The sequence below is a fragment of the Ammospiza caudacuta genome, chromosome 26 (assembly GCF_027887145.1).
Source record: "Ammospiza caudacuta isolate bAmmCau1 chromosome 26, bAmmCau1.pri, whole genome shotgun sequence".
Classification (NCBI taxonomy): Eukaryota; Metazoa; Chordata; class Aves; order Passeriformes; family Passerellidae; genus Ammospiza; species Ammospiza caudacuta.
The window spans coordinates 4213603-4240822 of NC_080618.1; the positions used below are offsets into that span (position 1 = coordinate 4213603).

Below are 27220 nucleotides of genomic sequence, written 5' to 3' on the forward strand. Positions count from 1 at the left end.
TAATTACTTTGGGATTTAAAGCTTTAATCTCCCTGTGCTTGCAAAGAAATGTCATTTTTCTGGGCTGCCAGGAGAGCTCTGAGGCTGCTATAAATGAACCAAATGACTTGGAGGAAGAAGCAGCCCTGGCATCAAAGCAAGACAGAGATGCAGCATCAATAGGGGAGGGTTTGGGATGCATTTTTAAAATGCAGAGATTTTTAAAACACATTTGAAGGGGTTTAAAGTGAAATGGGGTTGAATTTGGCACCACAATTCTTCCTGGACAGGGCAGGGACATGGAGAGAGACCATTCCCTGTGGCTGGAGGTTGATGTGGGAAATGCCAGGTACCAGGAGGACACTGGTAAAGGACATTGGAGAGCCCTCAAAGGCTCCAGAGGGGCTGGGATGAGGAATGAGGGAATTTCTACACTTGCATGCCTCAGATGCTTCCTGGTGTTTTGCACAGATCCCTTTCCCAGGAATTGATTGCAATAGCCAAGGAGCAAATCCAGGCAGTCAGAGCTTTTTGGGTTTAAATAATTTTAAATAATCTCCTCCCTTTATTCTGTCTCTCAGTGTGAAACCCAAAGCCAAGGGTTTGATCTACTTGGAAAGTGAAAGCTCAGCAGGACACAGGGAGGGAATTCCAAGAGGAATTGGGACTTTTAACCCTAAAAATACAAGAGGGGCTGGTGCCAAACCTGCCCCCACCAGGACCTCTCTCACTATTCCCAAAACCTGGCATTTGTAAGGAAGTTTTACACATGGAGCTTGCCAGAGTGAGAACAGAAGGAAAACTCCCAAAATCACCTTCACTTCCACTTTACAGGGCTGACTGCATCTCTTGTGTATTACTCTGGATCTCTTTAATATTATTCTGGATAAAAAGTGCATTAAATCAAGATTAACATATAATTCCATAATTAGCAATCATGTATCCCGTCATAACTGGATTGGAAGAAGTGGCCTGGGAAAGGAGCATGCCATGATCACACCCCTTTTCCTGATAAATTTCCTCTTTCCATGGATTCTGTTCCTGGCCATAACAATTCACTTCCTAATTTAACAAAATCATTCTCTTCATTATATTCCAGCTTTGACCTCCCTCACCATTCCCAAAACCATCTGTAAGGAAGTTTTACACACAGAGCTTGCCAGGGTGGGAACAGAGGGAAAAAAACTCCCAAACCCACCCCACAAATCCCCCATCAATCCCACTTTACAGGGCTGACTGCATCTCTTGTATATTACCCTGGATATATTTAATATTATTCTGGATAAAAAGTGCATTAAATCTAGATTAACATATGACTCCATAATCAGATAGCAATTGTGTATCCCATCACAATTGGATTGGAAAAACTGGGAAAGGTGCTTGCCATGATCACACCCCTTTTCCTGATAAATTTCCTCTTTCCATGGATTCTGTTCCTGGCCATAACAATTCACTTTCTAATTTAACAAAATCATTCTATTCATTGTATTCCAGCTTTGTGGACTGGGATGATCCTTCCCTACCATGAGCACAGACCCCTCTTGTGCCATTCTGCTGAATGAAAGGAGCATTTTTCCCACTGGGGATCCTTCAGCAGGGCCCTGCCTCATCAGCATCTCCCTAAAATGGGGGGATTTCCATGGGAAATCAGGGAGTTCATCCTGATTTCCATGCTGCCTGTGAGCCCTGCACTCTGGAGCTGGGATCTGAGGCCAGCAAACCCTTCCAGCAGCATTCCAGCTTTCACACACTTCTTCCCTCCCCTTTTCCCTCACAATTCTTTTCTTTAAAAAAAAAAAAAAACAACAAAAAAACACCAAACCATCAACCAATCCACTCTCCATGGCCTCATTATGCTGGGAATTCATGTTTTTAAATGAGAATTTCCCTAAGCCAGAGGCCCAGCAAGAATTTGTTGAATGATTTGTTGCTGATTTCCAGCTGAGCTGATGAACTGAGAGCCTTGGGGAGGGGCTGGGGGTTTGGAAGGTTTTGTGTGAGCCACAAATTCCTCCTTGTACCTGGACAAGCAAACACCTGGAGCCACAGGGAGCACCTGGAAGGGAAATTTGGCCCTTACACCTCCTTGGCCCCCAGTCTGGCATCATTTCCTGTAATTAAACCCTCCCCTCCTGCTTCATTCTGTAAAAAGGTCACTGTTAAGGAATATCCTGAGCTGGAAGGAATCCACAGGGACTCCAAGGCCTGGCTCTGCCCAGGACAGCCCCAGCTGCTCAGATCATCCCAACTCGGTGTGGTGACTCATGAGGTGCTGCTGCTCCAAACCTTCCCAGAGGTCACACCACAAGGAAAACCTGGATGTTTTCCCATCTGGGACACTCCAAACCTGCTGTTGTTCCACTACAGAAAGCAGATTTTGTGCATTCAGGTGGGGAATCTCTTCGAGCACAGTGGGTGTGCAGCATTCACATTCTCTAAAATGTGAATCTGAATTCTTTGCCCAGGATTTTTCTCTTGGGAAGCTGAGAAGCTTCAGAGAAAAGGAAAACAATTCTTATCTCACTTGCTTCTCCTGTGTTTTGCTTGTCTGGAATGTGTTTGGAGATTGTTTATCCACAGGTGATTGTTTCATTGGATTCTGGTGTGAGTTATTTTAACTCTTTGCCCAATCAGGGCCAAGCTGTGTCAGGACTCTGCAAAGAGTCACAAATTTTCATTATTATCTTTTTAACATTTACTAAGTATCCTTTCTGTATTCTTTAGTATAATATAGTATTCTTTAATATAATATTATAAAATAATAAATTAGCCTTCTGAGAACATAGAATCATACTCATCATTCCTGCCTGTGTCAGGGCATTTCCCAGCAAATATAACAGTAGGTGGAAAGGAGAAGCACATGGGGATGAAAAATTCTGGATTCTGCCTTATCCTGATGTTTGGAGTGTTTGCTGTGCCCATCAAAGCCCACCCTGAGCTGTGGGACCACAGGGATTCTCCAGGGGGAAATTGTGGCATTCCTGCTGCAAAAGAGGGGGAAAGGGAAGAAGGAAATAAAAGCTAAAACATCTTTTTTGTCCCACCACCTCCATTCTCCAAGGCCATACATCCTCTTGGAATTATTCCATATTATCACAGGCAGAGAGGACAAGGGGGATTTGAACTAAAAGGGGATTTGGATGGGATATTGGGAAGAATTTCTTCCCTGTGAGCATGGGGAGGGCTTGGCACAGGATGCCCAGAGGAGCTGGGAAAGAGTTCCTCATCCCTGGAAGTGTCCAAGGCCAGGTGGGACAGGGTTGGAGCAACCTGGGATAGTGGAAGGTGTCTCTCCCAGGGGTGGAACAGGATGGGATTTAAGGTTCTTTCCAACCCAAACCATTCCATGAGTCTGTGATGGAGAGATCAGAGTCTGATCCCCAGCATTTCTGGGTTAAGAGCAGAGAGTGGGAGCAGGGCTTTTCCACCCTGGATCTACACAATCCATACACACACAGGGCCCAACACCTCTCATTTGAAGGCTCAAAAAAAATTTAAAAATCCACCTTTTCTCTCAGAAGGAGCTGCTGCTCTGGAATTTAATCCCTGCACACACAGTGGGATGTGTCCTTCCCCTTCCTCCCTGGGGGCTCCTGCTGCCAGCACCACCCCAAACCCCCCAAATCCCAGATCCCAGCAGCCCCAGCTCTGCCTCTATGTCCCTGCTCCTCGTCACACCTTGGCTCCCTGTCAGCATTCCAGAGCCTGGGGCTGGAAGGGAGCCAGGGGCTGCTGGAGCTCAAGCTGTCAGCCCTGCTCTCCCTAAATCCTCTGCAGAATCCTTCAAAGAGCCCCTTGCACTCATCCCTGACAGCTCCTTCCCGAGATTCCTCTGCAGAGCCACAGGCTCAGCTGTTCCTGCAGCCTCTTTTATCCAAGAGAAATCACTCCCTCTGTTATTCCAGCTGATTTCTGCCACATTTCAGGCCCCTGCTCCTCCAAAAGCTTTTCCTTGCGTTGCTTCCAACTGGGCTAAGTGCTGCACTTGCACTCAGCTCTGCCTCTGTGAATCCAGCTGGCTGCAATCCCTTGGGATTTGTGGCATTTTGCTAAGAGCTGTCCCTTCCTGTCCCATCCCAGCTCTGCCCTGAGGCAGCAGCAGCCACAATCCTTTGTACTCCCAATTTCTTGGCCATGGAATCCCTGTCACAGCCCAGGTGACTCCTGCTCCTCTCTCCTGACCCCATTCCAAGGTTTTAGAAGGAAGCAGTGACTCAGGCTCGGGGCTCTTTCTCCTCCTGCTCCATCCTGAATTCTGCAGCTTTTCCAACATTTCCTTCCCACCGCCTGCTGGGATCCTGCTGGAACCTTGGATGCTGAGAATTTTCAACTTTCTGTGCTGACAGGACTCACAGGAGAACATCTGGCCTAAGAAACTTCCAAAATTAATTGATAACACTGAGATTATGGATGTGTAATTAGTTAAAAGTGTGTGATATCACAGAGTAGAAATCTTAGAATTTTACAATACAGAAATATAAATAAAAAGCAGGACAGAAGTTTTAAGGCAGAGACAGCTTGTTCTTCTTTACCTTCTTCCCTTTTTTCCATGAGTTTGGGTGGTATTTTGTAATTAGAAAAGTCCACATTACAAGTTTCAAAAAATCAGTTATTAAGTTAAAAAGGAAAATAATCCAAGTGTCATTTCTTAATTAGATAGTTATTCTTAAAAGAATAGTTAGCCATTTTGTGCCTTACTAATCAAAAGCTGCAAAACTCAGAGTTGTAGGACTATACCAGTGATAAAAAATAATAAACACTTAAGTGCAAACATGAACTACAAACTCAAATTCCTTCAATCCCAAGCTCCAGAACCCACAGGATCTGCAGCAGCACCATCAAATGTCCCTCTGCTGTGCTGCATTTGAACTGATTCTGAATTTAATTTTACTGATTTGGAGCTGTATTTAACTGATTCTGAGCTGTATTTATTGTGCTGCACCTGAACTGATTCTGAATTTCATTTTACTGATTTGGAGCTGTATTTAACTGATTCTGAGCTGTATTTAATGGATTCTGAGCTGTATTTTATTGAGCTACATTTGAACTTATTCTGAATTGAATTTTACTCATTTGGAGCTGTATTTAACTGATTCTGAGCTGTATTTTATTGTGCTGCATTTGAACTGATTCCAAGCTGCATTTAATTGATTCTAAGCTGAATTTTACTGATTTGGAGCCATATTTTACTGATTCTGAGCTGTATTTCACTGATTCTGAGCTGTATTTAATGGATTCTGAGCTGTATTTTATTGTGCTGCATTTGAACTTATTCTGAATTGAATTTTACTCATTTGGAGCTGTATTTAACTGATTTGCAGCTGTATTTTATTGTGCTGCATTTGAACTGATTCCAAGCTGCATTTAATTGATTCTAAGCTGAATTTTACTGATTTGGAGCCATATTTTACTGATTCTGAGCTGTATTTCACTGATTCTGAGCTGCATTTAATTGATTCTGAGCTGTATTTTATTGAGCTACATTTGAACTTATTCTGAATTGAATTTTACTGATTTGCAGCTGTATTTTAGTGATTTGGAGCTGTATTTATTTGATTCTGAGCTGTGTTTTATTGTGCTGAATTTTACTGATTTGGAGCTGCATTTTACTGATTCTCAGCAGCATTTAATTGATTCTGAGCTGAATTTTACTGATTCTGAGCTGGTTTTAACTGATTTTAGCTGAATTTTACTGAGCTGAATTTGAACTGATTCTGAGCTGCACTTGAACTGATTCTGAGCTGAATTTGAACTGGTTTGAACTGGTTTGAACTGATTCTGATCTGGTTTTAATTGATTTTAACTGCATTTTACTGAGCTGCATTTTAGTGATTCTGAACTGCATTTGAACTGATTCTGAGCTGCATTTTACTGATTCTGAACTGAATCTGAACTGGTTTTAACTGATTCTGAACTGGTTTTAACTGATTTTAGCTGCATTTTACTGACCTGCATTTAATTGATTTTGAGCTGCATTTTGGTGATTCTGAGCTGAATTTGAACTGATTATGAGCTGCATTTAATTGATTCTGAGCTCCATTTTAGTGATTCTGAGCCAAATTTGAACTGATTTTGAGCTGGTTTTAACTGATTTTAGCTGCATTTGACTGAGCTGCATTTTAGTGATTCTGAGCTGCATTTTATTGATTCTGAGCTGAATTTGAACTGGTTTTAACTGATTCTGAACTGGTTTTAACTGATTTTAACTGCATTTTACAGAGCTGCATTTTACTGATTCTGAGCTGTATTTTAGTGATTCTGAGCTGCATTTTACTGATTCTGAACTGAATCTGAACTGGTTTTAACTGGTTTGAACTGATTCTGAACTGGTTTTAACTGATTTTAACTGCATTTTACTGATCTGCATTTAATTGATTCTGAGCTGCATTTTGGTGATTCTGAGCTGAATTTGAACTGATTATGAGCTGCATTTAATTGATTCTGAGCTCCATTTTAGTGATTCTGAGCCAAATTTGAACTGATTTTGAGCTGGTTTTAACTGATTTTAGCTGCATTTGACTGAGCTGCGTTTTAGTGATTCTGAGCTGCATTTTAGTGATTCTGAGCTGAATTTGAACTGGTTTTAACTGATTCTGAACTGGTTTTAACTGATTTTAACTGCATTTTACAGAGCTGCATTTTACTGATTCTGAGCTGTATTTTAGTGATTCTGAGCTGCATTTTACTGATTCTGAACTGAATCTGAACTGATTTTGAGCTGGTTTTAACTGATTTTAGCTGCATTTGACTGAGCTGCATTTTAGTGATTCTGAGCTCCATTTTAGTGATTCTGAGCTGCATTTTAGTGATTCTGAGTTGCATTTTACTGATTCTGAGCCAAATTTGAACTGATTTTGAGCTGGTTTTAACTGACTGAGCTCTGTTTTAACCAAAATTCACCACTTTGGCTTCTTCCAGCCCCAGCACCCCCCAATGGTCACCTCTATACTGAAGTAGCCTCTGTCCACGTAGTCCCCCAGGAAGAGGTAGCGGGTGTTATTGGGTGATCCTCCCACTTCAAAGAGCTTCATCAGGTCAAAGAACTGCCCATGGATGTCACCACACACTGGGGGAGCAAGAACAGCACAAAAGAGGGACAGAATTACCACGCTAAGAAAAGCAAGGTCACGGCAGCAGCGAGGAGCAGCAAAATCTTCTCTTGTGAGAGCTCAGCAGAGTTAAAAAAACCTTGAAGGTGGAAGGAGCAGGGCAAAAAAACCTGCTGGGGTTATCCAGGTTGTTATTTAGGAATTGAGCCATGAGCTCTAGTGGAATATGGGTCTCCTCTCCAAGTCTTATAAGCTCTTCAAGATTTATTTCACATCCAGGATAGCTCAGCTGCCTCAGAAGGCATAAAATCAGCAGGATGGCTCCTGGGGTAGTGTTGGAAACAAAAAGGTTTTAATAAAAGGCAAAATAACAAAACTCTGTATTTACAGAGAAAAACTGAGGTCCTTGCCCCTGGTAAAACACCTCACAAAAACAATTAATTTCTTTGTTCTCTTCTTTTCCTAGAAAATTGCTCAGGGGGAACTTTTTGGCTTCTGTCCACCTTAAGTTTGAGGTGAAGTCCCCCAGGTCCTATGAGGTATCTTTTCACCTAACTGAGGAGAGAAAATTCTAAGTTTATTTCCTTTTTAAGAGGACAAAAGATAGTTTTGTCACTGCATTAACAGGGAGCACATTCCTATGTGAAAAACACCAATTCTTGGTTTTAAAAATTTCAACGTTTAAGAGTAATAAAATGGTTATAAAAATAGGAATATAATTAGAGTAATAAAAATTGGAACAATTTGAATTAGGACAATATGAGACAATAAGAACAAAGAGTTAAGGACAGTCTGGGTACCTTTTTCTGGGTAAAATAAGCCCAAAAAAGGACCCAGGTTAACAGAGGATTAACCCTTAAAAGGAACAGCCTGTTGCATATTCATACATCTCATACATGATGCAAAAATTCCATTCAAACACAGGATTCTGTCTGGTCAGTGACAACTTCTTCCTCTTAATCCTAAGGTGAGTGAGGTGGGAAGAAGTTCGAGGTGGGAAGAAGTTCTTTTCTTCTGATAATGGAGCAATAAATTCTCTTTCTCTGAAAGATTTAGGTGTCCTGTGGCTGCTGTCTTGCTGTGAGTACCTGACTCCTTTCTTTAAAAAAATATCCCACATCCATAGTTTCTATTCTAACTACAAAAATTCCATTTTAACGACAAAACTACAGTTCCCATCCTATTAAAATGTTAACACACAATATAACATACAAATAGCAAATATCTGTGTAGAGCCACATTGCTGAAAGCGAAGGGAGCCAACCCATCTTTGTTGACCAGCATCGACTCCGATTTATTGATCAAATCAGCCACCTTTTATAACAGTGTTAATTAACTTCATGCATATTGCAAAATTCAAGCTCACCATAGGCTACAGAGAAAACTCTAACCCCTCCTTTTGTTTACAATACCAAGATTTGTGTTCTCAAAACTTACTTTTACTTTCCCAAAACAGCCAAAGATAGAATGTTCACCTGTTATGAGAAAACTGCCTGAGAACCCTGGTTCTCAAGGCCTCCATGTTTGTCACTTTTGCTTTCCCATACCTTATCCAAGTACAAGATATTTACTTGTTATTAAAAACAACCTGAGAACTTCTGCTGTTTACATAAACATGCCCGAGAATCTTGTTGTTTACAGAAACAGGCTGAGCATTAGCTGCTTACAGCAGCCTTTTACTTTCCCATCAGCTGTATTTTTTCCACGGCCTTTTTCCTTCAAGCCACGTCTGAGCAAAAATCTCCAACACCACATAATTTGCACTTTTCACACCCAGGAGCTCCGACCTGTGATTGGAGCCTCCACCTCGATCATGGTTTTCTCGTGCCTCAGGATGGCGGCGCCGTCGTTGATGATTTTCAGCGCCGCATCCTCCTCCAGCCTCCCCTCCTTCACCAGGTGGCTCTTGAGGACGTCGAGCCTGGGTTTGCCATCCTCAAACACCTCCTTGAGGGTGAGCCGCTGCGTGGGAGGGAATGGCACAGCTGCAAAGGCAAGGCAAGGCAAGGAGTCAGCTTCTCGTGGAGAGGGAGTGACAGGCCCTGCTTCTTTTAGGAAATTTAACCCACAAACACCAGAGGTTTGTTGTTGTACTGTGGTTTTATGGTTTATAATGGTTTTGTCTTTGTATCGCCTTATTTTCCCCAAATAATCCCTCTCCTTTGCTGAGATCAGGATGTTGAGTGATCAGCCAGGGGTCAACCCCCCCAAATATTACCCCATGCACTGTCCTAAATGTCCATTCCCCAGTATCCATCCCTTAAATTCATTTATTGGTTTGTCACCCCAGGCAGGCCAGGACAGGCTCTGCAGGGTGAGCTGAGGCCATTCCCAGCACCCCAGTGTTGCTGTGTTTTTATACTTTATAATAATTTCTAATAGTTTTGTTTTTCTGTCCCAGATTGTAGCCCCTCCCTCTACCTGTGTGATCCCCCTCCATTGCTGAGATATCCCCAAACCCCCACCCTGGCTCTCTGTCAGTCACTCACATCCCATCCCCTCCATCCAGAACTCTCAGTCCATTACATTGTGTGATCAGCCAGGGGTCAACCCCCCAAGTGTCACCCCATGCACTGTCCTAAATGTCCATTCCCCAGTATCCATCCCTTAAATTCATTTACTGGTTTGTCACCCCAGGATGGGCTCTGCAGGGCGAGCTCAGGCCATCCCCAGCACCCCAGTGTTGTAGTGCGTTTTTCTACTTTGTAATAATCTGTAATAGTTTTGTTTTGTATTTTTCCCAAATGGTTTACCCAAGATTGCATCCCTTTGCTCTACCTGTGTGATCCCCCTCCATTGCTGAGATCATCCCCAAATCCCCACCCTGGCTCTCTGTCAGTCACTCACATCCCCTCCCCTCCATCCAGAACTTTCAGTCCAGGATGTTGAGTGATCAGCCAGGGGTCAACCCCCCAAGTATTTCTCCATAAATGTCCATTCCCCAGTACCCACCCCTTAAATTCATTTACTGGTTTGTCACCCCAGGATGGGCTCTGCAGAGTGAGCTGAGACCTTGCCCAGCACCCCAGTGTTGTTGTGTGCTTTTATACTTTGTAATAGTTTTGTTTTTGTATCCCAGTATTTTTCCCAAATGGTTTACCCCAGATTGCATCCCCTTGCTCTACCTGTGTGATCCCCCTCCATTGCTGAGATCACCCCCAAACCCCCACCCTGGCTCTCTGTCAGTCACTCCCATCCCATCCCCTCCATCCAGAACTCTCAGTCCAGGATGTTGAGTGATCAGCCAGGGGTCACCCCTCAAGTGTCACCCCATAAACTGTCCTAAATGTCCATTACAGTATTCATCCCTTAAATTCACTTATTGGTTTATCACCCCAGGATGGGCTCTGCAGGGCGAGCTCAGGCCATTCCCAGCACCCCAGTGTTGTAGTGCGTTTTTCTACTTTGTAATAATCTGTAATAGTTTTGTTTTGTATTTTTTCCAAATGGTTTACCCCAGATTGCATCCCTTTGCTCTACCTGTGTGATCCCCCTCCATTGCTGAGATCATCTCCAAATCCCCACCTTGGCTCTCTGTCAGTCACTCACATCCCCTCCCCTCCATCCAGAACTCTCAGTCCAAGATGTTGAGTGATCAGCCAGTCCTAAATGTCCATTCCCCAGAATCCATCCTTAAATTCACTTATTGCTCAGTAAAATGTTATCTACTTTAAATTTCCACCTCCCTTTAAATGTAACTTTGGCCCTGAGGTTGTGGGGGCTCCCCAGAGCTCCTGAAATAAACCTTGGATTAACCCCTGCTACGAGTCCACCCCTTCATCTTCTGCCATTGTTCCAGCATGCCATGTCCAGTCTTTTTAAACACACCCAGAGATGGTGATTCCACCACCCCCTTGGGAAGAGCATTCCAATATTTTCTTATTCTTTTGCTGAAAAATTTTTTCCTAATATCCAACCTATACCTTCCATGACAAAATCTGAGACTGTGTCCTTCAGGAAGTTGTAGAGAGGTCACCTCTAAACCTCCTCTTCTCCAGGCTAAACTCCTTCAAACATCTCAAATTTTTGGAGTTTGCAGCCTCCCTTTTTATCCCATTTTCCAGCCACATTTCCCTTCTCTCTTTCCCCATTTCTGAAGTACTTGAGAGGTTCAGACTTCTTGGAAGACCTAATACCAAAGATTTCCCTCTAATACATAACCCTCCCTTTTAATTTTTAATTCTTACTGAATTTAGGGGTGTTCCCCATTTCTGAGGTACTTGAGAGGTTCAGACTCCCCAATACACCTGACACTGAAGACTCCCCTCTAATGCACAACCTTCTAACCCTCCCTTTTAATTTTTAATTCTTACTGAATTTAGGGGTTTTCCCCATTTCTGAGCTACTTGAGAGGTTCAGACTTCTTGGAACACCTGACACCAAAGATTTCCCTCTAATGCACAATCCTCCTTTCAAAATTCTTATGGAATTTCGGGGTTTTTCTTCCTCATTGTTTCTTTCACCTTTCAATATCTAATTTCATTTATCAACAAATCTAAAGTTTATCTGTAAAATAATATTTTTTTCCATTCATTAATCAGTGGAATCCTTCCTATAGTTTCTTTTATTTCCCAGTGCTGGCTTTATCTACCAGCAGCCCCACAGCTTGTTTGGAAACACAAATCTAGTATTCCTCTCACCCAGAAATGGAATTCCCACTGAAATTACGCTCTCAAACAGTGAGAAAAGAGCTGAGCTGCCAGAGCTGCTGGATTCACCCCTCAGCTTGGTTAATGATTTACAAGAGAGAAATAGAAACCATTCACCTCCATATTCCCCAGCACTCAAGCATGGCCAACCCCTCTGGAGGCACAGCAAGGCAGTGAGAACCCCAAAAATGGGGCTGGAGAGCTCAGCAAAGCTGGGATGTGACCCCAGGACAGCAGAGCCCATCCAGAGATGCACAGGCAGCCCCAGCCCCCTGCACTGCCCTCATTGCAAGCCCTGGGCTGGCATTTCCACCTTTTTTCCTTCCTTTTGCCCTCCCTCATGCCAGCTGATCCTGCTGGTGCCAGCCCCACATCTCCCCTCATTTCCTCCCACAGCACAGCCCTGGCAGCCACAGCAAGGCAGTGAGAACCCCAAAAGTGGGGTTGGAGAGCCCAGCAAAGCTGGGATGTGACCCCAGGCCAGCTCTGCCCACCCAGAGATGCTCAGGCAGCTCCTGGCTTTGCCTTTTCCTGGTAACCCCAGTCTTTCCCTCATTCCAAGTCCTGGGCTGGCACTTCCACCTTTTTTCCTTCCTTTTGCCCTCCTTCATGCTATCCCTGATCCTGTTGGTGCCAGCCCCACATCTCCCCTCATTTCCTCCCACAGCACAGCCTCAAGCATGGCCAACACCTCTGGAGCCACAGCAAGGCAGTGAGACCCCCAAAAATGGGGTTGGAGAGCTCAGCAAAGCTGGGATGTGACCCCAGGACAGCAGAGCCCATCCAGAGATGCTCAGGCAGCCCCAGCCCCCTGCACTGCCCTCATTGCAAGCCCTGGGCTGGCACTTCCACCTTTTTTCCTTCCTTTTGCCCTCCCTCATGCCAGCTGATCCTGCTGGTGCCAGCCCCACATCTCCCCTCATTTCCTCCCACAGCACAGCCTCAAGCATGGCCAAAACCTCAGCAGCCACAGCAAGGGACTGAGAACCCCAAAAGTGGGGCTGGAGAGCCCAGCAAAGCTGGGATGTGACCCCAGGACAGCAGAGCCCATCCAGAGATGCTCAGGCAGCTCCTGGCTTTGCCTTTTCCTGGTAACCCCAGTCTTTCCCTCATTCCAAGTCCATTCCATTTCCACCTTTTTTCCTTCCTTTTGCCCTCCATATCCAATCCCTGATCCTGCTGGTGCCAGCCCCACATCTCCCCTCATTTCCTCCCACAGCACAGCCTCAAGCATGGCCAACCCCTCTGGAGCCACAGCAAGGGACTGAGAACCCCAAAAATGGGGCTGGAGAGCCCAGCAAAGCTGGGATGTGACCCCAGGCCAGCTCTGCCCACCCAGAGATGCTCAGGCAGCTCCTGGCTTTGCCTTTTCCTGGTGGCCCCAGCCTTGTCCTCATTCCAAATCCATTCCATTTCCACCTTTTTCCCTTCCTTTTGTCCTCCATATCCAATCCCTGATCCTGTTGGTGCCAACCTCACATCTCCCCTCATCTCCTCCCACAGCACAGCCCTGGTAGCCACAGCCTCCAACACCTCTGGAGCCACAGCAAGGGACTGAGAACCCCAAAAGTGGGGCTGGAGAGCCCAGCAAAGCTGGGATGTGACCCCAGGCCAGCTCTGCCCACCCAGAGATGCTCAGGCAGCTCCTGGCTTTGCCTTTTCCTGCGAGCAAAGTTATGCAAGATCAGATCTGAGGCTTCAGCCAAGAACTTTTATGTAAGTTCCCTCCTTGGCTCTGCACAGCTCCACTCCCACAAGGAGCTGGGCACGACCAGGAACCAACTCTTCCTTTGCTCTGCCAGGGTTTCAGCCACCTCATTTTAATGAAACATCTCCATTTTATCCATCTCAATTTTATCTTTATCCATGCTCCATTCTCTTGGCCACGAGGAAGAGATGTTCCCTCTCCAAGAGCAGGAACAGCCCTGAGAGCAACCTGACCTGGAATTTTGTACCTCCAGGGCACTGAGAAGGGTGGAGAGACTCACCCAGTTCCTGCTCCTCTCCGAAAAACGAGGAGATAAGTCCTTATCTCACCAAAAGAAATCAGAATTGTGGAATGGCTTGGGATGGAAGGAGATTCCACCACCCCAGGTTGCTCCAAGCCCTTCCAGGGACATTTCCAGGGATCCAGAGCAGCCAAAACTCCTCTGGGAATTCCATCCCAGCCCCTCCCAGGGAAAAATTCCTTCTCTACATCCACCCTAAATTTCTCCTTTTTCAGCTCAAATCCATTGCTCCTCTCACTGCAACTCCAGGGTTGTCTGTGGAATGCCCAGGCAATGGTTAAGCTCATCCTCAGAGCCAGCTCCCAAATTATTAATGAAAATTATGAATAAACCACTCCCAGCATTCCAAGAATTCAACCCTGTGACCTCTGTGCCACCTTCCCTCTGCACACAAACCCAGGTGTTGCACCCAGGCTTGTCTGAACAGTGAAATGTGCAGGTGTGGGGTTTGTAAATGCACCAAGGGCACCCAAATCCATGGTCAGGAAAAGGCAATTCCTGCTCCACCAGAAAAGAGAGTTCCTGTTTCACCAGGAAAGGGAATTCCTGCTCGACCAGGAAAAGAGAATTCCTGCTTTAACAGGAAAAGAGAATTCCTGTTTCACCAGGAAAAGAGAATTCCTGCTCCACCAGAAAAGAGAATTCCTGCTTTAACAGGAAAAGAGAATTCTGCTCCACCAGAAAAGAGAATTCCTGCTCCACCAGGAAAAAAGAATTCCTGTTTCACCAGGAAAAGAGAATTCCTGCTTTAACAGGAAAAGAGAATTCCTGCTCCACCAGGAAAGAGAATTCCTGCTCCACCAGGAAAGAGAATTCCTGCCCCACCAGGAAAAAGAGAATTCCTGTTTCACCAGGAAAAGCAATTCCTGTTTCACCAGGAAAAGAGAATTCCTGCTTTAACGGGAAAAGAGAATTCTTGTTCCACCAGGAAAAGAGAATTCCTGCTTTAACAGGAAAAGAGAATTCTGCTCCACCAGAAAAGAGAATTCCTGCTCCACCAGGAAAAGAGAATTCCTGTTTCACCAGGAAAAGAGAATTCCTGCTCCACCAGAAAAAGAGAATTCCGCTCCACCAGAAAAATGCAATTCTTGTTCCACCAGGAAAAGAGAATTCCTGCCCCACCAGGAAAAGAGAATTCCTGCTTTAACAGGAAAAGAGAATTCTGCTCCACCAGGAAAAGAGAATTCCTGTTTCACCAGGAAAGAGAATTCCTGCTTTAACAGGAAAAGAGAATTCCTGTTTCACCAGGAAAAGGCAATTCCTGCTCCACCAGGAAAAGAGAATTCCTGTTCCACCAGAAAAATGCAATTCTTGTTCCACCAGAAAAGAGAATTCCTGCCCCACCAGGAAAGGGAATTCCTGCTCCACCAGGAAAAGAGAATTCCTGCTCCACCAGAAAAATGCAATTCTTGTTCCACCAGAAAAGAGAATTCCTGCTCCACCAGGAAAAGAGAATTCCTGCTCCACCACCAGGACACTGCTGAGGGCCCATCCACAACAAAAGGACACAAAAGCAAGACAAGTTTGAGGTGTGAAATGGATTAAAAGGTCAGGTGTGCTCAAGGGAAAATGAAAAGGAAATTAAAAGGGAAATCAAAGGGATCTCTTTGGCAAGATTCCATTTCCTGCCAAATTAACATGGATTTTATTTATTTTATGAGCAAGGGGGTATTTGCAACACTTTGACAGGACATAAATAGTTAAAGATGGGAGAATTTGGGAAAAAGCTGCTTTTCCACCACCAGCAGTGCTCATCCCTCAGTGCCAGATAAAAATCCCACAGGGAAAAAAAAAAAAAAAATCCCATTCCTCCCTATCCCAGTCCTTAAAATACACTTAAAATTCAGCTTCATCAGGGCTGCCCCATCCCCACCTCCAGACGAGAACACAGAGTGAGCCACAAATGATTGTTTATACATCCCAGAGTCCCTGGGCTGGATTCATTACTGAAAAAGGAGCAGGAGCTCCGTGCCTGGAGAGGCAGCGCTGGCCAAACACTGCAGGGAAAAGGGATGCCCTCAATCCCCCAAAAGGGTGCAAAATTCACTAAAACAAACCAGAGAGAGGATTCCCTGCAGCTCCTGGTGCACAGCTGGGAGAGAATCCCAACAAAGCCCCTTCCCTGCTTGCTCCTCAGCACAGAGCACATGGTGTGAGGTAACTTTGGAGCAAAAAAAGCACATTTTGGGGCAAAACTGAGGATTTGGAAGCTGAGGAGGTTGAATGGGCTGGTAAAGGTAGACATATCCCAGGAAAACTCCACACAAACCCCTGAGGAAGGAAGAAGCTCCAGGGCTGAGTTGGGCACAGCACGAGCAGCAGGGATGGGGTTTGTTCCTCTTTCCCAATTTCCAAAATTCACAACAACAAACTGGAAAAGGGATGCCCTCAATCCCCCCCAAAATAACCCTAAAAGGGTGCAAAATTCACTAAAACAAACCAGAGAGAGGATTCCCTGCAGCTCCTGGTGCACAGCTGGGAGAGAATCCCAACAAAGCCCCTTCCCTGCTTGCTCCTCAGCACAGAGCACATGGGGAGAGATGAAATTTGGAGCAAAAAAAGTACATTTTGGGGCAAAACTGAGGATTTGGACACTGAGGAGGTTGAATGGGCTGGTAAAGGTAGAAAAGTCCATCAGGAGCCACACAAACCCCTGTGGAAGGGAGAATTTCCAGAACTGAGCTGGGCACACGACAAAGAGCAGGGAGGGTTTTTATTTTCCTCTTTCCCAATTTCCAAAATTCACAACAACAAACTGGAAAAGGGATCCCCTCAATTCCCCAAAATAACCCCAAAAAGGTGCAAAATTCACTAAAACAAAGCAGAGAGAGGATTCCCTGCAGCTCCTGGTGCACAGCTGGGAGAGAATCCCAACAAAGCCCCTTCCCTGCTTGCTCCTCAGCACAGAGCACATGGGGAGAGATGAAATTTGGAGCAAAAAAAGCACATTTTGGGGCAAAACTGAGGATTTGGACATTGAGGAAGCTGGATGGGCTGGCAAATGTAGAAATATCCCAGGAAAACTCCACACAAACCCCTGTGAAGGGAGAAGCAGCTCCAGGGCTGAGCTGAGCACTGCAGGGCGAGGTTTTAAAATCTTTTCCCAATTTCCAAACAGCCCAAAGTTATTTTTATCCCAGATTTTATTCCCATTCACACCTAACCTACATTCATCTATTCAAAGCTGAGTCCAGGGCTCAGAGGGAATAATGTGGAGAAATCCAGCCCAGAAAAGTCACAGAAATTGCATTTTTTGCTGGGAAAAAGGTGGATTTTCAGCTTTCAGAGTTATTAATAAGGAACAAACCCTTGGAGGAAAAGCCCCCAAGGCCATAAATTCCAAATTCTGTGAGCAATTCCCAGCTCAGAGCACTGAGTGGAGGCCCAGGCAATAATAATGATAATAATAATAATGTTATTATTATATTATTCTTATTGCCATTTCCATCTGCTTTCCCCCAAATTTTTGCATGTTCCAATCCTTCTTTTTTGCTCTGGGGAAGGAACCTCCAGATTTCAGAAGTTCCAGAAATAAAGGGGAAAGTATTATTATTATTATTATTATTATTATTTATTATTATTATTATTAGAGAACCTGCAAGTGTGTGTGTGCTTGATATCATTATTTCTTATTTTTATTGGATCAAGCCCTGATAAATAATCTGGAAAATAATTTTCCAGGGCTGGCACAGGCTGCCTGACCCTGTCATGGCACAGAATTGTTCGTTCCAGCTGCAGGAACTGTGTGGAAAATAAAATAAAAATAAAAATGGAGCTTCATCACCTCCCACCTGAGGAAAGAATGAACTTCTCCCTTATTAAAATAAACATTAATGTCAAAGAAAAATCTCAAAATAAAGTAAAAACTGTCTTGTATAAAAGCTGCAAGAGCCAGGAATAATAATAGTAATAATAATAGTAATAATAGTAGTAGTAATAATAATAATAATAAGAATGTTATATTATTCTTACTGCATTTTCTATCTATTTTCCCCCAAAATTTTTGCATGTTCCAATCATTCTTTTTTGCTCTGGGGAAGGAATCTCCAGAAATAAAGGGAAAATTATTATTATTATTATTATTATTATTATTATTACTACTACTATTACTATTATTAGTATTACTACTATTATTATTGCCATTTCTATCTGTTTTCCCCCAAATTTTTGCATGTTCCAATCCTTCTTTTTTGCTCTGGGTAAGGAACCTCCAGATTTCAGAAGCTCCAGAGACTCCCAAATAAAGGGGAAATAAAAACTTCCAGGGCTGAGAAGCAGAACTTTTATTACTGCCATTTCCATGTTTTCCCCCAAATTTTTGCACGTTCCAGTCTTTCTATTTTGCTCTGGATAATGAACATAGAGATTTCAGAAGTTCCACAAATAAAGGGGAAATAAATTCCAGTTTATCATGTCCCAGTTTTAGCCAGAACTCCAATTGTGCTTCTGGTTTGGAGAGCTGCCTCTGATCCTCACCTGCAGCCACAGATTCATCATCATCATCATCATCATCATCATCATCATCATCATTATTATTATTATTGCCATTTCCATCTGTTTTCCCCCAAATTTTTGCACGTTCCAACCCTTCTTTTATGCTCTGGATAAGGAACATCCAGATTTCAGAAGTTCCAGAAATAAAGGGGAAATAAATTCCAGTTTATCATGTCCCAGTTTTAGCCAGAACTCCAATTGTGCCTCTGATCCTCACCTGCAGCCACAGATTCCTTTTTGTAGGACAAGCAGAATTATCTCCTCACAATAACCCTAAAAATACCTGCATTGTAGGAGCTGGATGAAGGATTTTCTTGGAAGGGGACAGAGCTGGGATGGAGCAATGGAGCCAGCAGCAAATCTGTCCCTGCCTCAGCAGCTCCCAGGAGGAACACCCAAAATTTGAGGCCACGTTGGGAGAAGCTGGCAGGCCCCAAGGCTGAGCAGGAGCCAGGTGCATTTAAGGCTAAAAAAAAAAGCAGGTGGCAGCTCTGGGTATGGAAATGCAAACACAAACACAAACAGAGCACAGCCCTGGCCATGCTCAGGGCTCCCCTCTGGGCTGTCCAAGAGGCTCCAAATCCACCCAGACCTCAGGCAGACATGAACAACCAAGGAAATACCACAGAATTCCAGAATGCTTTGGGTGGGAAGGGACATTCAAGATGATCTCATTCCAGCACAACTTCCACTAGGTCAGGTGGCTCCAAGCTGGACTTGGCCATTTCCAGGGATGCAAGCAGAGATTTTCAGGGAAAACCATCCCAGTGCCTCACCAGCCTCTGAAACCTCACAGCTCCCTAAAATCCTTGGGCTAGCAGTGATTATCCTGCTGCTCTGTGCTCACAGCTCCCTGAAATCTTTGGGATAGCAGTGATTATCCTGCTGCTCTGTGCTCACAGCTCCCTGAAATCTTTGGGATAGCAGTGATTATCCTGCTGCTCTGTGCTCACAGCTCCCTGAAATCTTCAGGATAGCAGTGATTATCCTGGTCCCCCGTGCTCACAGCTCCCAAAAATCTTTGGGATAGCAGTGATTATCCTGGTCCTGCTGGGAATTTGGCCAGTAAAAGTGAGGCCAGGAGCAAGCAAGGTGCCTTTGCTGAGGAGGATTCCCCAGACTAGGTCAGGTGGCTCCAAGCTGGACTTGGCCACTTCCAAGCAGAGATTTTCAGGGAAAACCATCCCAGTGCCTCAGCTCCCTAAAATCCTTGGGATAGCAGTGATTATCCTGCTCCTCTGTGCCCACAGCTCCCTGAAATCTTTGGGATAGCAGTGATTATCCTGGTCCTGCTGGGAATTTGGCCAGCAAATGAGGCCAGGAGCAAGCAAGGTGCCTTTGCTGAGGAGGATTCCCCAGCAGAGCTCAGGGCCAAGGTTTCAAGGTTTTGCCAGGGCTGCTGATTCCAGGCTAGGTCAGGTTGCTCCAAGCTGGACTTGGCCATTTCCAGGCATGGGGCAGGCAGAGGAAAATCATCCCAGTGCCTCACCAGCCTCTGAAACCTCACAGCTCCCTGAAATGTGCTCACAGCTCCCAAAAATCTTTGGGCTAGCAGTGATTATCCTGGTCCCCTGTGCTCACAGCTCCCAAAGATTTTTGGGATAGGAGTGATTATCCTGGTCCCCTGTGCTCACAGCTCTCTAAAATCTTTGGGATAGCAGTGATTATCCTGGTCTTGCTGGGAATTTGGCCAGTAAATGAGGCCAGGAGCAAGCAAGGTGCCTTTGCTGAGGAGGATTCCCCAGGCTAGGTCAGGTTGCTCCAAGCTGGACTTGGCCATTTCCAGGGATGGGGCAGGCAGAGAAAAATCATCCCAGTGCCTCACCAACCTCTGAAACCTCACAGCTCCCTGAAATCTTTGGGCTAGCAGTGATTATCCTGCTCCTCTGTGCTCACAGCTCCCTAAAATCTTTGAGCTAGCAGTGATTATCCTGGTTTTGCTGGGAATTTGGCCAGTAAATGAGGCCAGGAGCAAGCAAGGTGTCTTTGCTGAGGAGGATTCCCCAGGCTAGGTCAGGTTGCTCCAAGCTGGACTTGGCCACTTCCAGGGATGGGGCAAGCAGAGATTTTCAGGGAAAACCATCCCAGTGCCTCACCAGCCTCTGAAACCTCAAAGCTCCCTAAAATCCTTGGGATAGCAGTGATTATCCTGCTGCTCTGTGCTCACAGCTCCCTGAAATCCTTGGGCTAGCAGTGATTATCCTGGTCTTGCTGGGAATTTGGCCAGTAAAAGTGAGGCCAGGAGCAAGCAAGGTGCCTTTGCTGAGGAGGATTCCCCAGCAGAGCTCAGGGCCAAGGTTTTGCTGGTGCTGGTCCCACCAGGTGGAGCTGGAACTCTGCTCCAGGCAGGATTAAACCCAGGAGGGTTTAATTAGAGCAGAGGTGACTTAAGCCTCAGCAGGCAGCAGCTCCCAAACCCTCCTGGCATGGCAGCCAGGGCTCCTCACACCCCACACCCTCAATGAAGCTGAACCCAGAGCTGGATCTGTGGGGTTGGTCTGGCTCCTGCTCCTGCCAAAGATCCCCAAAGATCAGAGACCTCAAAATACTCTCAGTGGGCACCCTCAGCCTCCCTGAAGTGATAAAATCCACATTTGCTTGCAAGTTTCCAGCTCAGATTTGGCTCCTAATGAGCGGCACTGATGCGGATTTTCCTGGGATTGTCATTGAGCCAATGAGTCCAGAGCAGGGACATCACTGAGTGCCAGCTCAGCAAGCAGAGCCCAAAACTCTGCAATTCCAGCCTGGAAAAACTCTCTCTTTGAGAGCCTGAAGCTCTACAAACTTCCCAGAGGTTAAAAATCAATGTATTCCCAGAAAATCATCACTCAACAAAGCCAGTGTCTGCCTCTCGTTGGTGGGATTGCAAGGAGTCACTGCAAAGCCTGAGGGGGAAAAGGAGGGGGAAAAGGAGGGGGAAAAGGGAGGAGGAGAAGGAGGAGGGAAAAAGGAGGAGGAGGAAAAAAGGAAGAGGATGAGGAAAAAAGGAGGGGGAAAAAAGGAGGAGGAAAAAGGGAGGAGGGAAAAGGAAGAGGGGAAAAAAGGAGGAGAAAAGGAAAAGGAGGAGGGAAAAAGGAGGAGGAAAAAGGAGGGGGGAAAAAAGCAAAAGGAAAAAGGAGGAAAAAAGCAGGAGGAGGAAAAGGAGGAGGGAAGGAAAAGGAGGAGGAAAACATTGAGGAGGGAAAAGAGGAGGAGAAAGGAGGAGGAGGAAAAAAGGAGGAGGAAAAAAGGAGGAGGAAAGGAAAAGGAGGAGGAAAAGAAAGGGAGGAGGAGAGGAAAGGGAGGAGGAAAAAAGGAGGAGAAAAAGGAAGAGAAAAGGGAGGGGGGAAAACGGAGGAGGAGGAAAAAAGGAAGAGGATGAGGAAAAAAGGAGGAGGAAAAAAGGAGGAGGGAAAAGGAAGAGGGGAAAAAAGGAGGAGAAAAGGAAAAGGAGGAGAGAAAAAGGAGGAGGAAAAAGGAGGGGGGAAAAAAGCAAAAGGCAAAAGGAGGAAAAAAGCAGGAGGAGGAAAAAAGGAGGAGGAAAAAGGAGAGGGGGGAAAAGGAGGAGGAAAAAAGGAGGAAAAAAGCAGGAGGAGGAAAAGGAGGAAAAAAGCAGGAGGAGGAAAAGGAGGAAGATGAGGAAAAGGAGGAGGGAAGGAAAAGGAGGAGGAAAACATTGAGGAGGAAAAAAGGAGGAGGGAAAAGAGGAGGAGAAAGGAGGAGGAGGAAAACGGAGGAGGAAAAAAGGAGGAGGAAAGGAAAAGGTGGAGGAAAAGAAAGGGAGGAGGAAAAGAAGAGGAGAAAAAGGAGGAGGAAAAAGGGAGGAGGGAAAAGGAAGAGGAAAAAAAGGAGGAGAAAAGGAAAAGGAGGAGGAAAACGAAGAGGGGAAAAAGGAGGGGGGGGAAAGGAGGGGGAAAAAAGCAGAAGGAAAAAGGAGGAAAAAAGCAGGAGGACGAAAAAAACAGGAGGAAGAAAAGGAAGAAGAGGAGGAAAAGGAGGAGGGAAGGAAAAGGAGGAGGAAAAAGGAGGAGGAAAACATTAAGGAGGAAAAAATTAAGGAGGAAAAAAGGGGAAGGGTGAAAAAGGAGGAAGAAAAAGGAGGAGGAAAAAGAAGGAGGAGGAGGACAAAAGGAGGCGAAAAGGAAAAGAAGGAGGAGGAAAAGGTGGAGGGAAGGAGGAAGAAAAAGGAGGAGGGTGAAAAAGGAGGAGGAAGAAAAGGAGGAGGAAAAAATTAAGGAGGAAGAATTAAGGGGGGGAAAAGGAGGGGGAAAAAAGGAGGAGGAAAAGAAATGGAGGAGGAAGAAAAGGAGGAGGAAAGGAAAAGGAGGAGGAGGAAAGAGAAAAAAACAGGAAGAGGAAAAAAGGAGGAGAAGGAGGAAAAGAGGAGGAGGAGAAAAAAACAGGAGGAGGAAAAAAGGAGGAGAAGGAGGAAAAAGGAGGAAGTTTAGAGCAAACAGCTGCAGCTACTTTAAAAAAAAAGGGACTTCCCCCAAGGAGCAGGGAGGGATTCCTGGATGTCAGCAGGCAGGGAAATTCACCACCTGTTTGCCAAGGTTCCAGCCTGGCCACTAATAGCTCATTAATGGAGGCCCAGCGGGGGCTTGGTGGAAAAGGCAAATCCCAGGAATGTGAACCCAACCCTGCCACGGCTCCCAAGGGCTTCTGGAGCCCATTTCAAACCTGCTCTAAGCAAACACAACTTTGTGTCCTTCCAAGATCTGTGCTCCAGGGAACAGGCTGATCCACGTGGGAATCCTGGACAGAGCAACCCCCAGAAAAATTCCTGCTGGAGCAGCAAAAAGAAATGGGAAATGTGAGCACAAAATGGAGAAATGGGAAATGCGAGCACAAAATTATGAATTTGGACACAATCTGGGCCTTGGTCTCTTCTCTCTTCTCTTCTCTTCTCTTCTCCTTTTCTCTTCTCTTTTCTCTCTTCTCTTCTCTTCTCTTCTCTTCTCTTCTCTTCTCTTCTCTTCTCTTCTCTTCTCTTCTCTTCTCTTCTCTTCTCTTCTCCTTTCTCTTCTCTTCTCCTTTCTCTTCTCTTCTCCTTTCTCTTCTCTTCTCCTTTCTCTTCTCTTCTCCTTTCTCTTCTCTTCTCCTTTCTCTTCTCTTCTCTTCTCTTCTCTTCTCTTCTCTTCTCTTCTCTTCTCTTCTCTTCTCTTCTCTTCTCTTCTCTTCTCTTCTCTTCTCCTTTCTCTTCTCTTCTCCTTTCTCTTCTCTTCTCCTTTCTCTTCTCTTCTCCTTTCTCTTCTCTTCTCTTCTCTTCTCTTCTCTTCTCTTCTCTTCTCTTCTCTTCTCTTCTCTTCTCTTCTCTTCTCTTCTCTTCTCTTCTCTCTCTTCTCTTCTCTTCTCCTTTCTCTTCTCTTCTCCTTTCTCTTCTCTTCTCTTCTCTTCTCTTCTCTTCTCTTCTCTTCTCTTCTCTTCTCTTCTCTTCTCTCTTCTCTTCTCTTCTCTTCTCTTCTCTTCTCTTCTCTTCTCTTCTCTTCTCTTCTCTTCTCTCTTCTCTCTTCTCTCTTCCCATCTCAGGCCTCAAACCCTCACCCTGAGTTGGATCCTCATTGGATTCAACTGCTCTGCATAAAATATTCCTTGTGAGGTGCTTATTCCCAGATTTAGGAATAGCTGTAACCAAGGTGCTGATGGTCCAAAGGGAGCTGCACAGAATTCAAATCTTCCTGGTGGACATCAGCCAGAGCAAAGCAAAAAACAGGCCCCAAAAATTGGGATAAATCAGTCCCAGAGCAGCTCCCAGAGCAGATTCCCAGATCTGCACATGGCAGGGATGAGCAGGATGAGATGAGGCTCCAGCTCCTGCTGAATCAGCAATTCCTGTGCCCTGGTCACTCTTCCTCCAAGAAACCCTCGTGGGATTTTTCCAGGACATCACCTTTGGGATAATATTCTGCTTGAGAAGCCATTTTACCACATCTTGCTATGCTCAGCAGCTGATAAAAGGGAATATTTTCTGGAGCAATCTAGGCTGACAGCACTTCCTCGTGTTCTCCTGAAATTCACCCTGAATCACTTGGGAAATTCATCCTGGGAAATTCTCCTTGGAGAAATTATTTCATTTAAACTCTTATTTGGAAACTCTTATTCTTTTGGACCACCATGCCAAAAGGAAGCTCCAGGTGGAAAATTGGTGGAGAATTTTGGAGAAAAAACTCCCCCTGAGCTCCTCAGGATCCCAATCAGAGGGGATCCCAGTGGCCCTCAATGGAAACAGGGGCAGTGGGATTTGAGAATGGGATCTGAGATCCCAGAACCCCAAAAAGATTTGGGTTGGAAGGATCATTAAGGACATTAAGGACCATTTGGACATTAAGAATCACCTTGTCCCAGAAAATCATCACTCAACTGGTGCTCCCACCAGGCAGCAGTGAGGTTTTGGTTCAGAGGCTGGAAAATCAGAACAGCCTGGACAGCCAAAAATTCCTCCTCCTGCCAGGAAAATCCTTAAAATCTGCACTGAAATTTCCTTTTCTTTCCAGCATCCACCCTCCATCCCCCACCTCAATCTGCCCCATGCATCCTGAGGGACTTTCCCAGGATATTTGCAGGTTCCTGAAAGTGTCCAGGGCCAGGCTGGATGGGGATTACAGCAACGTGGGATAGTGGAAGGTGCAATGAGGTGAGCTTTAGGATCCTTTGCCAACCCAAACCCTTCCAGGATTCCACACCTGACCCTTGGCACAGCAATCCTGATCTCCAGGAGCCCCTGGGAGCCCAGCCCTGCATTATGGGATCACTCTGATGCCCAACATTGCTCCTCCTGCCAGGAAAATCCTTAAAAATCCTTAAAATCTGCACTGAAATTTCCTTTTCTTTAGAGCATCCACCCTCCATCCCCCACCTCACTGTGCCCAAACCCATCACTCCTCTCCCCATGCATCCTGAGGGGCTTTCCCAGGATATTTGCAGATTCCTGAAAGTGCCCAAGGCCAGGCTGGATGGGGATTACAGCAACGTGGGATAGTGGAAGGTGCAATGAGGTGAGCTTTAGGATCCTTTGCCAACCCAAACCCTTCCAGGATTCCACACCTGACCTGGTTCACCAGGATGTGCCCCCTTGGCACAGCAATCCTGATCTCCAGGAGCCCCCTGGGAGCCCAGCCCTGCATTATGGGATCACTCTGATGCCCAACATTCCTCCTCCTGCCAGGAAAATCCTTAAAAATCCTTAAAATCTGCACTGAAATTTCCTTTTCTTTAGAGCATCCACCTCAATCTGCCCTCTCCCCCATGCATCCTGAGGGGCTTTCCCAGGATATTTCCAGATCCCCCATCCCTGGAAGTGTCCAGGGTCAGACTGGATGGGGATTACAGCAACGTGGGATAGTGGAAGGTGCAATGAGGTGAGCTTTAGGATCCTTTGCCAACCCAAACCCTTCCAGGATTCCACACCTGACCCTTGGCACAGCAATCCTGACCTCCAGGAGCCCCTGGAGCCCAGCCCTGCATTATGGGATCACTCTGCCTGTTCCCTCATTGCTGCTCTTTAATGATGTCACATTCCATTAGGATCTGAGCCATCCCCAGCCCTAAACACGGGCAGGGAATACCTGGCAAAGCAGCCAAGCTGGGAAGGATCCCAGACAAATATAGATCCCCAAGGAGTATCTTTAGATTAGCAGGCAGCTCTGCCCCACTGAGACCCCAGGATTTACCTAAATAGCTCCTTCAGCACAGCCCAGTGCTCAGAGCTATTTTAAGCCAGCACCCTGCCCTACTTCCTAAGGAACAGCCTTCCCTTCTCTGTGCAGCCAGAGCAGCCCAAAGCCACTGCTCTCTCCACTCTGACACCTTTCATGAAATAAAAAAATACATTTTTGGCATGGGAGCTAATTAATCTGGGCTCATTTATTGCCACAAGGCCCTTCATGGCCTGGAGGAGGGTAAATGGGATTACTTTTGCAGGTTGATAGGCAGGAAAATGAAATTAAACAGGGGAATCCTGAGGGGCACAACCTGCACACCCACCTGAGGCTGCTGCCCATGCAGGGCCACTTTTACCATCCAAACTTGCTCCAAGCTGGCCTTGGGCACTAACAGGGGCAGCCACAGCTTCTCTGGGAATTCCTTCCCAATATCCCATCTAAACCTTGCCCTCCTTCATCTCCAAGTGGCAGACACAGACCATCATGTCTGTTTTGCCTTCCCCACTGCCCTGCACACGCTCCTGAGGCTGCTGCCCATCCAGTGCCACCCTTGCCATGACAGGAACAACTTTTACCATGCAAACTTGTTCCAAGCTGGCCTTGGGCACTTCCAGGGGCAGCCACAGCTTCTCTGGGAATCCCTTCCCAATATCCCATCTAAACCTTGTCCTCCTTCATCTCCAAGTGGCAGACACAGACCATCATGTCTGTTTTGCCCTCCCCACTGCACACGCTCCTGAGGCTGCTGCCCATCCAGTGCCAGCCCTGCCATGACAGGAACAACTTTTACCATCCAAACTTGTTCCAAGCTGGCCTTGGGCACTTCCAGGGGCAGCCACAGCTTCTCTGGGAATTCCATCCCAGCCAGGAATTCCTTCCCAATATCCCATCTAAACCTTGCCCTCCTTCATCTCCAAGTGCTAGACACAGACCATCATGTCTATTTTGCCCTCCCCACTGCACACGCTCCTGAGGCTGCTGCCCATCCAGTGCCACCCCTGCCATGACAGGAACAACCTGAATAATGTGGATTTTGTAGGATGTGGATCCATCAATCCCAAGATGAAAGAGGGCAAGGTTTAGATGGGATATTGGGATGGGATTCCTGGCTGGGATGGAAGTGCCCAAGGCCAGCTTGGAACAACTTTGGATGGGCACTGGATGGGCAGCAGCCTCAGGAGCGTGTGCAGTGGGGAAGGCAAAATAGAAGAAGGCCTTGGGCACTAACAGGGGCACTTCTCTGGGAATTCCTTCCCAATATCCCATCTAAACCTTGCCCTCCTTCAAGTGGCAGACACAGACCATTGTGTCTCTTTTGCCCTCCCCACGCTCCTGAGGCTGCTGCCCATCCAGTGCCAGCCCTGCCATGACAGGAACAACTTTTACCATCCAAACTTGTT

At 45.9% G+C, this 27220-nt stretch overlaps 1 protein-coding gene across 2 annotated transcripts in view; it reads right to left on the reverse strand.

Moving 5' to 3' along the window:
• The window catches only part of PPP3CC (protein phosphatase 3 catalytic subunit gamma), a 55234-nt gene that overhangs the window by 20475 nt on the left and 7539 nt on the right, over positions 1 to 27220 (reverse strand). For both annotated transcript variants that reach the window (XM_058820161.1, XM_058820160.1), the window contains exons 2-3: positions 8816 to 9013; positions 6921 to 7045 (exon numbers count right to left, since the gene is read on the reverse strand). In XM_058820161.1, the coding sequence (XP_058676144.1) occupies positions 6921 to 7045; positions 8816 to 9013 (323 nt within the window). The remainder of the gene's footprint in view (positions 1 to 6920; positions 7046 to 8815; positions 9014 to 27220) is intronic.